The sequence below is a fragment of the Oryzias latipes genome, chromosome 24 (assembly GCF_053564925.1).
Source record: "Oryzias latipes strain Hd-rR chromosome 24, Olatipes_Hd-rR_3.1".
Taxonomy (NCBI): Eukaryota; Metazoa; Chordata; class Actinopteri; order Beloniformes; family Adrianichthyidae; genus Oryzias; species Oryzias latipes.
The window spans coordinates 10,374,405-10,391,108 of NC_136260.1; the positions used below are offsets into that span (position 1 = coordinate 10,374,405).

General features: G+C 39.1%; 1 protein-coding gene across 1 annotated transcript in view; it reads left to right on the forward strand.

The window, feature by feature from the left end:
• Positions 1–16,704, forward strand: part of nbas (NBAS subunit of NRZ tethering complex) — a 158,840-nt gene that overhangs the window by 59,349 nt on the left and 82,787 nt on the right. Inside the window, exons 33-39 of the mRNA XM_011491806.4 lie at positions 2,218–2,331; positions 5,359–5,472; positions 6,727–6,884; positions 9,081–9,164; positions 10,213–10,389; positions 10,803–10,916; positions 11,998–12,121. Coding sequence (XP_011490108.2) covers positions 2,218–2,331; positions 5,359–5,472; positions 6,727–6,884; positions 9,081–9,164; positions 10,213–10,389; positions 10,803–10,916; positions 11,998–12,121 — 885 coding nt within the window. The remainder of the gene's footprint in view (positions 1–2,217; positions 2,332–5,358; positions 5,473–6,726; positions 6,885–9,080; positions 9,165–10,212; positions 10,390–10,802; positions 10,917–11,997; positions 12,122–16,704) is intronic.

The following is a 16,704-nucleotide window of genomic DNA, read 5'->3' on the forward strand; positions in this document are numbered from 1 at the left end:
AAATGAAATTTTACAAAATCAAAGACGGTCATTTCAGGGTTTTTTTCCCGATGTGTAACTCTTTATGGCTTATCTTAAAGACCCACTCCGATGAAAATGGTGTTTGTAGCCTGTTCTTGCGCCATTTTTCTCATGATGGAGGACATATATAGAGGGAATTAAGCTTAAAATTGCATTTCTGAGTATTCCTTTTTTCAATTGTTTGAAGTTGTGACGTAGACGCTACAATGGCAAAGCTGCTCCATTCTGATGCATCCATTAGATCCATGTACGTCTTTATTTTCCTCATCTGAGCTGCATCTGGCTCAAAACTGTATGGCTGGACTGCTCCAATACCGCTCACCATTTTTGTTGCACCGGTAATGTTAGGTTGAGGGTGTAGGGGTCTGAAAGCTAGCAGTTAGAGGGTAAACAGATGGGTGATGGGAAGTGAGGTTTCTTCACACCAACGGCTCTATCCATAATGCAGAGGGGAATTTCTAAACTCTGTTTTTTTATTTTGGCTAAAAACTGCATAATCATATTTAAATGACCGCTGGGAAAGTTTTCCAGTAAGTCAAAAGATAAGTGTATTTCGTTTAATTTCTGTATAACATTACTAACACGTGCCATTAAAACGTTTTACAGTTAAAAAAAAAAAGGAAGGTAGGTTCTGGTCTGTCACTATATCCTAAAGGTGACAGACCAGAATCTTCCATTTATCTCATTTAATGCTCTGTGTCTTTCAATTGTAGTTTTTTAAAATTTTGTTTTAAGTCTAGTTTGGCCCTTTGTGCAAGAATCCTTTCAGAGGAGACTGTTTTCTGTCTAACTATAAGGAAACGACTGGAGAGCAAATCTCTAAAAGCTTTAGTAGCTGAAATGATAACTCTACAATTACAAGGATTATGAAGGATTAAATTAAATTACTAACATTATTGTTATATTGGAAGTGACAAATATAAGCGGGGGGCTGCTTTCCTGGCTGGGCTGGGGCGGCGCTCTCTTTCCCTCTGCGCCTCCCTGCTCTCTGGCTCTGGGGGCCTCGCGGCGGTCCGGCTGGCCCTGGCCTGGGTGGCGGTCTTGGTCGCCCGGGGGGCGGTTGTTCCCTGCCTGTTCCCGTGTGGCGTTGGGGGAATTCCGGCTGCCGCTGCTGCTGCGGCGGGGGTATGGGTGTGGGGGTGGCTGGGCGCTCCTCCTCCTTCTTTTCACATTCCACCATCCATTTTAGAAGAACATAAACACTCACCTGAGCACAGGTGTTAGCTCACCTTTGCACTAATAGTTTGCATGATTGAATGAATGAAAGATTTCACACTAGTTGGTTTAAAGGCATAGGTATGCGTTCGTGAACACTACCTGTTTTGTGTGCATGTTGACATGTGGACATTTTTGCGGCTAGCAGGTGTGTTGATAATATTTGAGTGTGTGTGAACAGGCCCCGCCCTTTTTGTACTACATTTGAACCGTACCGTAACGATAAACAACCAGTAAACCTGTCTGCTCTATGCTGCTTCATGGTCTTACCCCCCTTCCCCTCCTATTATCACCCTCCTACCCCCCCCTCTCTCTAACGTCCCTCTCTCTTCTTCCCCTCTTTCCTTTTCCGTCCGGTCCAACACCAAAGATTTTCAAACATGATTGAAATTAATAAATTTTGGCCTCAATTACAAAAGGGGTTTATTCAGACATACCTTTGGTTTGTCTGAAGATGAATAACCCCTCTTGTTAAAATAAAATATGTCCAACACAAGAGGCCCTCAGCTCTCATCTGTTTGCCTAGCTGTTGGACAGGACAAGTTAGAAAAAAAGAAAAAAAAAAAAAAAAAAAAGGAAGTGACAAATTATTAAAAAATGGCATTTAGTGGTTAATTTAACATGGTATGCATGTTCTGTACTTTTATTCTGTTGGGTAAAGAAGTAAAGTATTTCTTTTTCAGCAACTTGTTAAATTTTCTTTCTTCACTGTTTGATTATGCAGAAAAAAACCCCCACAATATCATCATCAGACACTGTCAGGATATCACTGGTTGGGTTTGGCCGTCTTTGTGCGAATCAGAGCTCTTTATTATGTTCCTGACATCATAAAAGCATCTGCTTCATCAGTCACTCTACATAATTTCCCCTCGCTTTATCATCAGCCGTAACTTGTTCCAGATTGAAGACTGTAATTAGCCAAACGAGTCTGACACCCTACCGTCTTTTCTCTCCCACTTCTTCTCCCTGTTTTCTTTCCAGTGCGACTGCGATCTGATCGGCTGTCTCTGATCAAGGAGTGCCTCTCCCACTGCTCTGCAGCCTACAAGCAGTCCACCACTCTGCTCAGTCTGGCCTCGCTTCTCCGAGTGTCAGGTACACCCACACACGACCGCCAGAGTTCAACCCTGCCAAGATCTTGTATTTTTTTTTTCTCTTAAGTTGTTGAAATAAAAGCGACTTGTGAGCACAACCGATGAGATGAGGTAAGGAAAAGAGCCCACATGGGTAGAAGCGTTGCTACTTCTGGCAATTTCCTGACACTTTCCTGACGACGGCAAGAATTCATCTTCATGAAACGCGCAACAGCTTTCAAGTAAAATCAATACCTAAATGCATACACATTGAAGGGGCAAGCAATTTTCACTCTAAGTAAACATTAACTTTGACAGTTTTGACTTTCAGAGACCGATTCAGGACAAGGCTGCGAGCGCGGTCAATATTCCTTTTAGTCAATTACATTGTACGAAGGTTAGTACTTTTCCAAAGTAAAACTGTATAATTTTGTGTGCATTTGGGCACAGACAAGTTCCATTTTATTTCTAAACCAAACATACGTTTTTGAAAACCTTTCTGTTAAAAGTCAGGTTTTTTTTCTCTTTTAAAAGGCTGTCAGGGATATTTGACTTCAACCATTTAAGTGTTTCTAATGAAACTTCAACTGCATTTTACTGTTAGACACTTATACTTTTTAGGTTAAATATATTTTTCTAGAAGAAATGCACTAAAAACTGTACAAGGACTGGGTTTAAAAAATGTATTTCTTCAAATTGATTCGTATTTGCAACATGCAACGTGGATTCAATAGGTTTATGGATCAATGTCCTTTTAAGACCATTACAGGTTCTTTTATTGTGAAAAACGTTTTTGCTGCTAGTTATATATTGTAAGTAATAATTGTCCATATGTTGTCAATTACTATTTTTTCCATGACCAAAAAATGTGGCTTTTAATTTATGTACAAATAAGTCAATATTGTTGCTCTATGGATCTAAATAATTATTTCTGACATTTAGGGCCTCAGTAGTCTCTGAACTCACCAATGGGTTTGTCAATCACATCAGCTGTTTACCATGAGGCAGGAATCGCAGCCCTTTCCCCATTAGGGTTTTTTCATTAAAAACTAAAGGTTTCAAAGTATATTTAGTATTGAAATATTTGGTTTAAAACAAACATTACAAGAGTTATCACACAAAATTGTGATTTAACCCTGGAATAAATCCTTGGATTTTTTTACAACAGTTTTTCACATTGTTTTGACCTCGTCTTGCCTTAGGTTTTGCATTTTTATGAAACTGTTTTGTCTCTTTTGTTATCAAAGGTAGAAACAGTTTGATCTCAATTTTTGTGATTTAAAAATAATAATTATTTAATTATTTATTGCAGTAAAAAAAAAAAGACATCTTCCATTCAAAATTGAGTTGTTTGCACAGTTTCAGGTTAATTGTGGAGTCATTGTGTAAAATAATTAGAACTATATCCCTAAAAAAAAGAAGAAGCTAGAGTTCGTACGATAAAGATAGATATTAAGCATTGCCACGAAAAACATTTTTAAATTAATAGAGCAAACTGCAAAGAAGAAAAAAGGCTCCAGACTGCGAAAGGAAACTTGGAAACATTTTGAATAAAGTTTACTTCTGTTTATCTATAAGACTTAAAGGTGAAAAGAAACAAGCTGGATGCAATTCTGTTTTCAATAAAAATCTCCAAATTCGATCTTCAACTCCTCAGGCAGCATGCGTCAACAATCCAGTTATAACCCTTGAAGGAAAATCCTCAGACAGTTCTAATCTGTAATCTTAGATTTCAGAGGGCTTTCACTTTCAAAATTCTTCTAATCATCTCAGCTTCTTCTTATTTTTTTGTAGATTTTAATATATTTAAATCCTCACGGATGCTTATATCAATGTACCCAAACAGATTTCCCTCTTTAATTAAAAATCTTTCAGCTTTCAGCCCTTTGACAATGACTGTTTACGATCCACTTTTTAACCGAGAAGGGAAATAAATTCAGACTAAAAGGTGCATGAACATTTTGGATTAAACAGAATACTTTCAGATTTTTTTATTTATGAAAATAGAACACTTTTTGAGATCTGCATATGTGTTTGCTCTTTCTCTTTATCATGTTTAGTATCTGAAATCTCGCTCTGACGTGTGTCGCCAGCTAGGAGAAACCGGCTGACCGGGCTGGTGGCATTTCTGTGTCGGCGCCTCGTACCTCATGTCAGCAGGGTGTGCACACTGTGTGGTTTCAGAAGAAAAAAAGTAAAGGAAGATGAGAAGAGCAATAAACATTTTTAAATAAATAAATGCAAGCAGGAGCCTTTTGAAGGGTGCATGCCTCTGGGGCTTCGTGGTGAATCTTTAATGCAGGCATCACCAGTTGAGAATCCTGTTGGTTGCTTCTGCAGAAATATTCTGGATATCATTAAGAACAAAGAGTGTAAAGTTTGAATCACGTAGTTTAATAGACATGTCTAAAAGTGTATTAACTTGCAAATGATTTTTCTTGTGATCCAGTTTAAAGTAAAACAAAAAAACAACAAAGGTTTTTATGTTCATTACAGTTTTTTCTATCTTTGTTAATTATAATTTTTGATACTTCTAAGTCAAAATGAAAATATTTCTTTCATTTCCAACATTTTCCAATAAGATCCTCTTCAAAAAAGTGCTTTGACTTCAGAGGAACATAGGGTGAACGAAGGTTTGCAGACAACCACGCACAGAAAAAAAACACATGAACTTCCTTCATATTGAGAGCTTGACAGCTTTTGAAGACACTCTTTTAGCAGCCAGCGTGGAAATCATTTGACAAACACCACCTCCAGCTCTGGGTAAACAACACGTCCCTGTCACTCACTGCAGACCAAAACAGCTCCATTTCATATTTGGATTGTTGCTTCTTTGATCTTCAATCCAATAAAGTTCTACCAGTTTTTGTTGCATTGTTCTCTCCTTTTTCTTTAAGATTGCAAAGAGAGCAGTTGTGATCTTGGTCCTTTTGAGTGCTTATAACTTACATTTTTGTAATTTGTGCTCATCTGTTTTCATTTGGATTGATTGAATCAAAGAGAATCACGTTTGCAAGCTGCACCTCTCAGTGTGTGTTTCCATTTTCAGGACATGATGAAGCCACACGAAGAGGCCAGGTGCTGACCCTGCTGGCCGAGCAAGCTCTTCAAACCCTGGACTTCAAGACCTCCTACATCCACTGTCAGGACCTCATGGCTGCAGGTTTGAACCATCAAATTACATCTACACTAATGCTAATAGGTATACCTTGCTAGTACCGGGTTGGTTGCCTCAATTTCTGCATTATTTTGTCCACAAAATTTAATATGGAGTACCACGTAATGCAAGGAGTTTTGGGTCAAGGTTTTTTGAACCATGTAAAACTTACAAGAAGGATCAGTTTTTAAAAAAAAACATTTCCTCTGGAGGTAATCTAAATGTTTCTTAGGGAAAATTAACTTCCTTTTTTTTTTTTTTATTATTGTAGCTTATTGTAGCTATTTTTTTATATAGATTAACCTTCAAATTCAGCCATAATTGACTTGAACACAAAAAAATTGGTTAAAAACAGTGTAGTTTTGGACAAAAGACGAAATCGTTAAATTTTTAAAAGCCTCTCAAATGAATGACCCTGTGGATCTGATTTGTATATAATCCTGGATTACAAAATCTATTCCCAAAGTAACTTGAAAATGTTTACATGCCCTTCATTGAACTTTTATTTGGAAATGGAAAGGAAAGGAAAAATAGAAAAAGCGGAGCATCCCTCATTTGTGTCGTGTGCCGGGGACAAATCTCTGCGTTGACTTTGTTGGATGACTCCGAACAGAATAGCATGTTGAATAATTTTGTGTGCGCTCATGCACAAAGCCAATGCCCACGATAATCATAATGGTCAATCCTACGTCATCTCTCCTTTTGAAAGGGTGTTAAATAAGCATTATGCCCACATCCCTGCAGTGATTTCCAGCTTCATGTTGCAGCAAAAATATAATTCAGTGGAGGCGCTCTGGCTGCAAATGCTGTTTTAGTAATGGGAAGACGGCGCAGGGAGAAGAGGTGTAATCAGATAAGCAAGAGAGTTCTCTGCCTTTGAACGCAAAGGAATAATTGAATCTGTAAGGATGGAGTCATGGCAGGCCGTGTGGAGTAACTATAGCACAGCTCTGTCGCGTCGGGCTAATATTTTCATCAAGGTGAAATTGGTTTCACAGTGGAGTGTGAATTAATATCCCAGAGGAGGGGAAGGTTACTGCATGTTTTATTGTCACATCTCATCAATATCTGCTTTGTTTTGTGCTCTGTGTTATTCGCAGCGTACAAATGTGCGTTTCTCCGTGTTGATTGATGTCGGACCGATTTGGAGGCGGAAGGACACTTTCATTCTCAAACCCTTTTCTTCACCCCCCTCCTCGTGGCTGCCCTCACTTGACCGCGGACGTCTTCTCTTATCCCTGCATCCTTTCTTGTCCCCAGGTTACGGTGCAGCGTGGGAGGTGTGCAGCCTGCTTGGCCAGAGCGAGGGTTACGGGGACCTGGAGGCACGACAGGAACTACTTGCCTTCTCTCTAACACACTGTCCTCCCGACAACATCCAGGGCCTCCTGGCTGCCTCCAGTGACCTGCAAACTCAGGTTACATCAGTTCACATTCTAATGAAGCAAAAGGGGTGGTCATGGTTTATATTGTGCTATTAAAAGCCTTCTGTGCCCGTGGCTAGCGTTTAAAAACACTGAATGAACTGAAATCTTTGTGCAAATACAATACAAATTTTTTTCCATGTTTCAAAAGCTGCAATCCAATTTCCACCACTCACAATAATCTAGGGATATTGTGAAAAACTAAGATGATGTTGTTTACAGCGTATGTCTTACTTCACAGATTTTCAGGATAGGGAGGTAATTGTATTGGGGTGGCAAACATGTCTTATTTTGTGTTTTCCACATCACGCTCTCACTGGGTTCAATGTGTCTACATATTGGGGCCAAAACCAAAAAAGTCTTTTCAGTGTGGCATCAATTTCATCACGTGTGGGTATAGGGAGCTGATTTTGTCAGTAAGTCGTTGCAAGTTCATTATTCCATCAGCCATGAACACCCAACCTCGCATAATGAAGACCAGCACCATCTGACTCTGCTGTACCTTCAGCTTGGTACTATACAGTCACATGTTGCAGGTGAACTTGGTGATTCTTAAAGTGGTATCAGCAGACTTGCATCAAGACACGAAACTACTGGCAGAGTTTGGGGCAGACCCAAGAGGGGAGCCCCGCCAGTGACAGACCGTGACCAGAAGCTAAGGACCTCTTCACTCAGACATGGTTTAGCAAATGCCACTCAGCTGTAGCCCCGGTTATGAGATGTGAGGGGTACTAGGGTTTCCAAAAAAAACTTTCACAACCGATTCCACCACTTAGACTTGAATCCCAGTCAACCATTGCAGCTGACTCCAGTGTTACCAAGAAACCACCATGAACGTTTGCAGTGGCTCAAGACCATGTGACCTGGACTTCAGGAAATGGGAGTTACTCACATGGTATGGCCAGCAATGACCCCTGACTGAACCCCATAGAAAACGTCTGGGAGCAGCTGAAGCAGACGTGCTCCACCCCAAAATGACCAGGCAGAACTGCATGTAGCACTTGTGGAAAAGTGAAATGCATTGTCTCAGAGCAACATTATGAGGCTAGTGAGGAGCAGGAGACGCCTCTGTCAAGCAGTCATTGCTGCAAATAGAGGAAATACCCGCTATTTCCACCTCAGTTTTTGTTATTTGGGCCATCTTTATTGTTGTCTCAATGTTTGGCGTAATAGACATAAAACAAATGAAAATGGTGTTTCTCATTCATTTTTAATAATATCAAATAAAATGTTTGCACATTTCATCGAAATGTAGATGTAGATAACTCATAGCTCATAACTCATTGTAGATAACAATGTCCTAACTCACTGTAAGTACGGTAGTTGTTTTTATTTTTTACGATTGGGTTCAATGTGAGGAGATATATTTTGCTCAAGGACATAAAGCCTCCGGTTTGAACCCCCAACAAGCCGATTGTCAGACATCCTCAACCCTCTGAGCTTTATTTATTTTTCCTTTTAACTGGTGCTCTCCTAAAATGTACGTTTTTTTGTTGTTGTAGCAGAATTAAATAGATTTTTTGCCTAGATAACTGTGCTGTCTGGGGCCCAAATGCAACATGCTTTTGGAAAAGGGAATGAAAACCCACAAAAACATAAAAAAAGTATTGCAAACAAAAGTAAAATTGGAAGACCATAAGTGAATCTATTTGTGTAAACGCAGGTTTGCAAAGGCACCCTGATAATCTCAGGACTTCTTTTCTAAATGCCTACAATCTGACAACATTAATAAAAAAAAACGTCATTAACGTGTTTTCAAATTCATAAAACTCAAAAGTCTCAAGTCTGATAAAGAGACTAAAGTATTTGACCTATAAACAAGTTAAAAACTGTACTTTATTTATTTATTTTTATTTATCCTGTCCAACAGCTGAGCGAAACAGATGGAAGCTAAAGGTCTCTTGTGTTGGACATATTTTACTGTTCCAACATGGTGTAGTTTAAACTGTACTTAAAATAATACTTTTTCATGTTTTTTCATATATTGCCCTTTTTAAAAAAAAAAAAAAAAACTTATTTGTACAAGCTTTAATACTTTTCCCTATTATTTATTGAACTATCTTATTTTTTTGCTGTTAAACTTGTTTTTGGAAAATAAATGTGATAAAATTATTATTATCTTCCATAAAATAACACTCATGATGTCCTTTTTTTGTTTTTTACATCTTTTTGTTTTTTGTTGTCCTGCAGGTTTTGTATCAGGCCGTCAACTACCAAATGGAGCCAGTCGGTTCTGAGATCGACATGGAGATCAATGAGTCGGACTCTCTGAAGGTTTGTGTATCTTGTCTTCTTTTTGTGTGTGTGTCTGTGCGCTTTCTTTGTGTTGTGTCTTTCGCTGCTGCTCCATATTTGATGAGTTGCAGTATAATGTTAAAGTTGTTCAGCTCCTTTGGTTAATTCATGTCCCTTTTTCCTGCTCTTCAGCACTGCCAGCTTTATGATGTTTTGAGTGGCTGTTAAAGTTTCATGACTTACATTGGATTCCCTTGGTGTGGTGACAGCAGGAGTTCAGTCTAAGCTGCCTTTCATTGTTTTCTTCTAGCATTGATCTCCCCATTCGTAGACATGTACGATGAACAGCAGGATCATTGTGTGTTTGAGTTTTTTAAGTGCGAGTTGTTCTTTTTTTTTCATTTTAAATCCCTGACCTTCACACTCCTGTAGAGTGAAGTATTAATGAGAGGTGCTAAATATTTTGGACTCCAAAAACTTGCATCGTTTCTAATTTAAATCTAAATGTCAGTCATTTCAGTCTTTCAGTTGTTCTCAGAAATACTTTATGATCGTCATTTTTTCTGGATAGCAACAATAGATGATATTTACTGTATTTAGTGTTGTATAGATACAACCTTTTATACAATTTAATGAAATGTTTAGAAAATACAAATGATCTTTTTATTTTTTGCGGTTTTATCATAATACAAATAGATAATCTCTCTTTTTAGGTATATGTAGATTGAACTGAATTCTAAAAAACACAAATGTGTTATTGGAGAAAACCACATCTTAACCTGTTAACAGAAAACAGGTGGGGTTGCTCCACACCAATGGTCCTGCCCACAACTCGGATGCAAATTTCTAGAGAACTACTGTTGTTCTGCAGAAACTGTCCTAGGATATAACAGCTTTTGAGATTTTTGCTAAAAACAACATCATCATAATTGAAAGATCACTGGGGACGCTAGCTCAAAAGATGATTGGAGTGGGTTTTTACGGAAACCAAAAGATCTTGAAAAATTCAGTTGCAGCCTTGCTACCGAAAGCGACGATAAAGGATTAAAATTGCTTTAATATTTAAACTTGTCTCTTGAATGTTTAGGTTTCTGCAGCACCTGCAGGCTCCGCCGCAGGTACGGCAGGGGAACTGCTGCACAGAACCACAGCTAAAACCATGGAGGTGTTGACCACCACCGGCCTGACCACTAAAGCTGTGCTGACTGCAGTGACCGACCACCGATGGTGGAAGGAATCCCTAAACTACCTCCGGCCTCTGCAGGTGAGCTGCATGTGGACTCTGATTCGCGCTCAAGTCTCTGAGTAATGACCTCACTTGGGTGCGTTCTTCCTCTCTGTCTCACAAATGAAAAAACAGACAGCAAGTCTCCCTCATCTTTCATGCACAAATTTTATTGCTTCATCTTAAAAGGCCAATCAAGAGCTCACATCCAACATAAATAATTGACTGCCTTGCTGAATATTTCAGTACCTGGTAGTTTTGCGGCAGCTGGGTTGGTTAGGTGGTCGTCCGGGTGGGGAATGTTGCCGTCTGTGGCATTGGAATGGCTAACTCATAGCGGCACGTTCCTGCAAAAAGAGAAAAAATCCAAGGTTGGGAGCTGTGGGACAGAGCGAGATCACTGTGCTGTGAGCATGTTGTGAAAGTTTAATGATGTTTTGATGGCTCCTCAGGGTCACAGTGCAGGAACCGCACACCGGGATAGGCTGTCTGAAAACTCCAACCTGGAGCGCCAAGGCTGCAGTCCCTTTTATCAGGAGCTAATTGACGACCCGTTTGTAGACCTGGTAAGTGGCTTACGGCCAGCACATGTCACGGTTTTTAATTTTTCCAAGTCAGGACATTATCTGAAACAGCAAAAAAAAAAAAAAATCTAAGTGGACTCATAACTAAAGGCACTTCATTAAAAATATCCCTTCAACTCCATTTCTGCATATAAAACATTGTTGGTATTGATTTCAGATTTAGTAATTTAATACAAAGCACTTTGGGCATACTTTACAGGAAAAGAATGGCTATTTAAAAGAGGCAATATAAAAGTCAGCAAAAATAAATACAAAAAACTCCTCATGTTTTTACTGAGGAGTAAAAATAAAAGCCATTGACAGAAAAAGTTATGAGCAGGAAAAAAATCCTAAAAGTTACAAAAGAAGTTGGTTGGCCTTTATACTTAGAAAATGCTCACTGTGGGCAATGACTGGGCTTTTTACCCATAAACACAAATCATATGGCTTGCTGGAAGAGTGGACACAAGGGGGAAACTGAGAAGGCCAATACGTCTCCTCTCATGACATTTTAATAGTCTTTTCCAAATCCCTTTCTTCACTTCATTTCCAGGGTTGATCCATCTGCCGTCACTCATCCAACAATAATTACTCCCTCTGTCTTTTCGTCTATGAGTGGGCTTATCAGCCTGATTAGATTATTATCCTGCAAGTTTCAGTGACAGAAGAAAAGAGGCAGCTTTAGAAGAGAAAAAAAATCACCAAAAGAAAGATGAATAGAAAGTATTTCATACAGACAACAGTCATTTGGTGGTAAAGTGATAGCTCTGAGGCCAGACAGAGGAGAAACTTCATTGTTCATCACTCAGACACTTGAGAAATAACTTGGCGTACAAGAATCCTATAAAGCTATCACAATGCCCTGATGGTGAAAAGCTTTGTTTGGCTCTGAACTTCATTTGTTTACACCATCTCTCATCTGTCTGACTCCAAGGGAATGAAGATGCTCAGTCATCTTAATCACATTTCCCTTAGTGTTTTTTCCCCAATCTGCTCTCCCCCTCTGCAGGGATTTCTCTGCTACTGTGACAAGTTCTTTATCTTCCTCTTTTCGCCATTCTGTTGTTGTTGTTTTTTTTTTTAGAGTCAAGATGTGTACTCGGCCTGCAGAGAACCACCCGAAGAAAACTTTGCAGAGGTTTTGTTGCGGACAGGAAAGCTGGCGGAGGCCAAAACTGAAGGCAAAACGTTGTTTCCTGCAACAGAAGGTAAACGGAATGGAGTTATTCATCTATGACAAACACATAGACCTTCTAAATGTTTTTATTGTTGCTATATCCTGGAATCTTTTAAATGATCCACTTTTTCCTAAACCTTGTTGGGCAAAACTTCAGTTTCTGTTATTTTAGCTATCTGCACATCATTTGACTTCAACATTATGGAGTTAACTTGCAAAATCGGAACGTTTAAAGCACACAAAACAGTTTTCTGTAAACACAGCAACCACACATTGTCCTGTGTCTATTAGCTTCAACCCGTCTTATACTGTAAAAGAATATGTAAAGAATATAGAGACGTATTGAAAAACAGATCTAGTGGGAGTAACAGCAGTATTCAAAACCACAGATATGAACACGATTACATTGGTAAAAAGGTATAGAATCAATAGGAAAGTAAATAATCAGTTTCTGGCTAACTTTGTCAGTTTCTCCTCCTGTTCTTCTCTCTACTGTCTTTGCTTTTTATGTACATGTGATGCAAAAAAAGACATCCAATCATCCAATCACATGCTTGCTTCTTTCAAGTTGGAGCAATTACAGTTGGCTGAAGGTGAACTATAGCAAGAGATGTGTGTTGGTGCACTAAACATATGATGGCTTTTTTTCACAGCACTTCAGAGGATGCATAAATAAATTACATTTTTAACCACTTTGAACAGAACAGTCTAAAAGAACCAAAAAGCCATGTTTGAATGTTTGGAACTGTTATGTCCTTGATGTTTTGATCAAACCGGGTAAATATGCATTCTTGAACACGCTTTTGGCACATGGGGTTCATAATGAGCATGGAGAGGTTTCTTCTTTTTCTATTGTTTACTAGTGCATGTTTACCACCTACAGTTGGAAGAGGTTTAGTGCGAAATGTCAAATCTGGTGAATCTTGCTCCAGGCTTTTTCTTTCACAGCTCTATTCCGATAAATTAAAGACTTGGTGTCATAATTACGACGGAGTTTTAGGGCCACGGTGAGGAAAAAAAATTCTGGCCAACATGACGAGATTAAAGTCGTCGTGTCGACTTTAATCTCGTCATGACGAGAAAAAACTCGACACAAAGTTTCGAGAAAAAACTCGTCGTGTCGAGATAAAAGTCGAAATAAAGTTTAGAGATTAAAGTCGCAATGTTGCGCGAGAGCAGTGAAGCTGAGTCTTTCAGGAGTATTCAATGTTATGGCTGTTAGTGAGCTAGTGGCTTTGTATTTAAGAGTTTACGACAGAGTTTTATGGCCACAAAAAAAAGTAATTTTATTAGGAGATAAAAACTCGTAAATTTACGGGAAAAAAGTCATAGATTAACAAGGAGCAAACCCCGAAGTTGTCTGTTTATCGGAGCCTATCTTGAAGATGAAAGATGTGGAGCCTTTTGTGAAGCTTTATTTTCGGATTATAGGTTTAAAACAAAGAGATTCTGAACCTTTTGGCGACTCAAAATCAGATTATTGTTAGTGGAGCCGTCTTTCCAGGTATTTGTAAAATAAGGAGCTCAGAGACACGTTTGGGTGTAGAGGATCGCTGCAGCCTTTATTCTCCTTTTCATTCACATAACCTGAAGTTCATCTGTCACATTGCGTCACGAATCTGTCATCCGATCACCAATGCGGAAGTAAACAGTGTTACATACGCCCCCTCCTGCAGATGAAGCGACCCGTTTGATCATTAAAAAACAAAGATGAATGAAAATAGTCTGTTATATTAGCATTACAACGTTGAAAAAGGCAAAAAGTGCTTCTCCTCCTCAGACGGAAGCATCACACAAACATAGAGATCTTGTCTTTGGAGGAGGAAGAAAGGATTCAAGCAAACAGCTGCAGGGACACCCGATGGCTCCATCGGGCTGCAGAGTATGGAGGCAGAGATCCTGCAAACCAACCATCAATAAATAAAACTTTAATAACTTGTAAATCAAACAAATGAGCTTCCAGACATTTGGAACGTTATCAATAAACATTCAGCTCACCTGTTCAACTACGTTTAATCGGTCTGATCTGCTGCTGCACGGCGTTCACCTGCTGCTCTGCATTCTCACTTCCACAAAAATCTCGTAAATTTACGAGTTTTTTTCTCTCTCGCGCGCAACATTGCGACTTTAATCTCGAAACTTTATTTCGACTTTTATCTCGACAAGACGAGTTTTTTCTCGAAACTTTGTGTCGAGTTTTTTCTCGTCATGACGAGATTAAAGTCGACATGACGACTTTAATCTCGCCACGTTGGCCAGAATTTTTTTTCCTCACCGTGGCCCTAAAACTCCGTCGTACATAATTCCAGCTGGGCACAAAGCACAATCATTAATTACTTCTTCATGAGTAATTTTTAAGTGGTTGGCACTTCAGTGAATTAAAAATGACGCCATCCATACATCACTACCGAAATAGAGTGCCTGATTGTTCAAAGCTTGACCTGATTTAACTTTCAGTTGTGTAAAATGGTTGTGTTTTGTCCGTGGAGCCCAAACATGTGCGTAGCTAAACTTGAAGGCAAGATGTTTGAACGCTGAAGCTCGAAACGTGCCTTTACCCATGTTTACATAGACTTTTCATTGAAAGTTTCTGCTTGTGAATGTAGCTTTAGACAGTTTGATTTTGTTGGTTAAAATAAAAAGTGACAAAAAGGGAAAAACAAAAAGATTCTCTGCTGGAAAGCATTTTTATTTATAGTTTGTATTAAATAGTAAATTTCCAGATTGTAAAAATTTAGATAAAAGAACTGAACTGTATCGTATTGCCACAAAGTTAGTTGGAGCTTTTATTGATTCGTGGACCATACTGTATATCGAGATGTATATCGACATCTAAGGGCAGGGATGCCAGTATAGCATAGTCAGTTTGTTAGTTCATTTTAGTATTTTCCTATTGCACTCTTTGTATTCGTGATCCTTTTAAGTTCATGTTTTACTTCGAAGCCCATCGAGACGACTGTTGTTGTGATTTTGGGCTATACAAATAAAATTGAATAAAATTGAATTGAATTGAATTGAATTAGATGTGATCAGAAGCATGTGTGAGAAGATTCACACCCCTTTTATTCAGTCATCTTTACAGACCTCTGTTCACTTTTAAACTAGAGATTTTGTTACAGGTAATAATAAGCTTTATCAGTTAACTATAATATAAACACAGAGAAACATGAATAATTTCTAGAATTAAAGTTTGCGTGCAGACCTGAGGGAGTGTGTCAAATGATGTTTGCTAGTCTTCGATTATGCACAGACAGAGCCAGCACTTTAGGACCAGAACCTTTATTACATCTTCGTTTAAGCCCCAAAATGAGATTTGTCTGAAGATCTGCCATCTGGTATGTATTTACTGCATAACACTAAAGCACTCCACTTAAATAGTCAGCGACTATTTGCCTTTCTTTCCCCCAAGACTGCTTGCAGTACACGTTTAAAAACTTTTGAAATGTTGCCAACACACTTTGTGGCCTCAATGTAATTGACTTCAAATGATCAGCTGATCTCTTCTCAAATTGTTTAGCCATCTGTGTCTTCAGTTCAAACATTTGGCTGATCTTGTTTACGCTGATGTGTCAGTTCAGAAGCCTGTTGTGAAAAAATCTTTGTGAATTTTTCTTGGATAGGTTTTGCAGCGCCTCAAACTTTTTAAAATGTGAAGTTGAGACAATTTGCTACTTATGTTTGATGCAGAGTAGAATTTCATTGTACGACTAAAGCTGTGGTATTTGCAGGGACTCTGTATATACCTCCCTGTGTCCCGCCCTGCTCATTCATCTCAGCCACTGAGCTCATGTTTTTAAGAACCAGGGGGACATGGGAAGAATAGCCCCATACTGATTAATTAATGCATCCTCACACATCCCAAGGCAACCGTAAATAATGACGCCATGGCTGCAGTGATACCAGAGAGATAACATCAAGTCAAAACATCAAGGCCACGCTCGATGATGGATCACAGCTGCTCGTCGGAATCAATGCCACTAGAAAATAAGGGGCAAGCCGCACTTATCGCGGAAAAAAGTGCAAGCGCACACTTTGTCTCAGTGTTTGAGTCGGATGCCAGCTCAGATGAGGAAAACAAAGACGTACATGGAGCTAGTCATTTTCCGAATGAGGCAGAGCAGGGAGCTGCTGATTGTAGCTTGTGCGCAACTACTACAAACAGCGTTTTTTCGTCTTCTACTGATTCACCTCGATTTGGACAAAGAAATACTCAGAAACACAGTGTTAGTCTTAATTATCTTTATATACATCCTCCATCATCAGAAAAATACGACAAGAACATGTTAAAAAACACCCAGAACACCATTTTCATTGGAGTGGGTGTTTAAAAGTCATCTTTGTTTTGGAGAGAAAAGCCATTCTGGACGACTTCACTTCTAATAACAAGTTTCAAATAATGACTGGCGTGTCGGCGCCGCTGTCCTCTTAGGCGTTCTGGAAGACAGCCTCCAAGAAAATGAATATATTGATTTTTCACCTGGCCGTGATAATGCGGAGGCAATTAATGATGAGACAAGTGGAAAGTGACTCTATAGGGGTCGTGTGCGCTTGACATCAGGAAAAACACACGCCGCTGCGCATATCTCTCCAAATTGTCCGCGCTCGCACCACCGA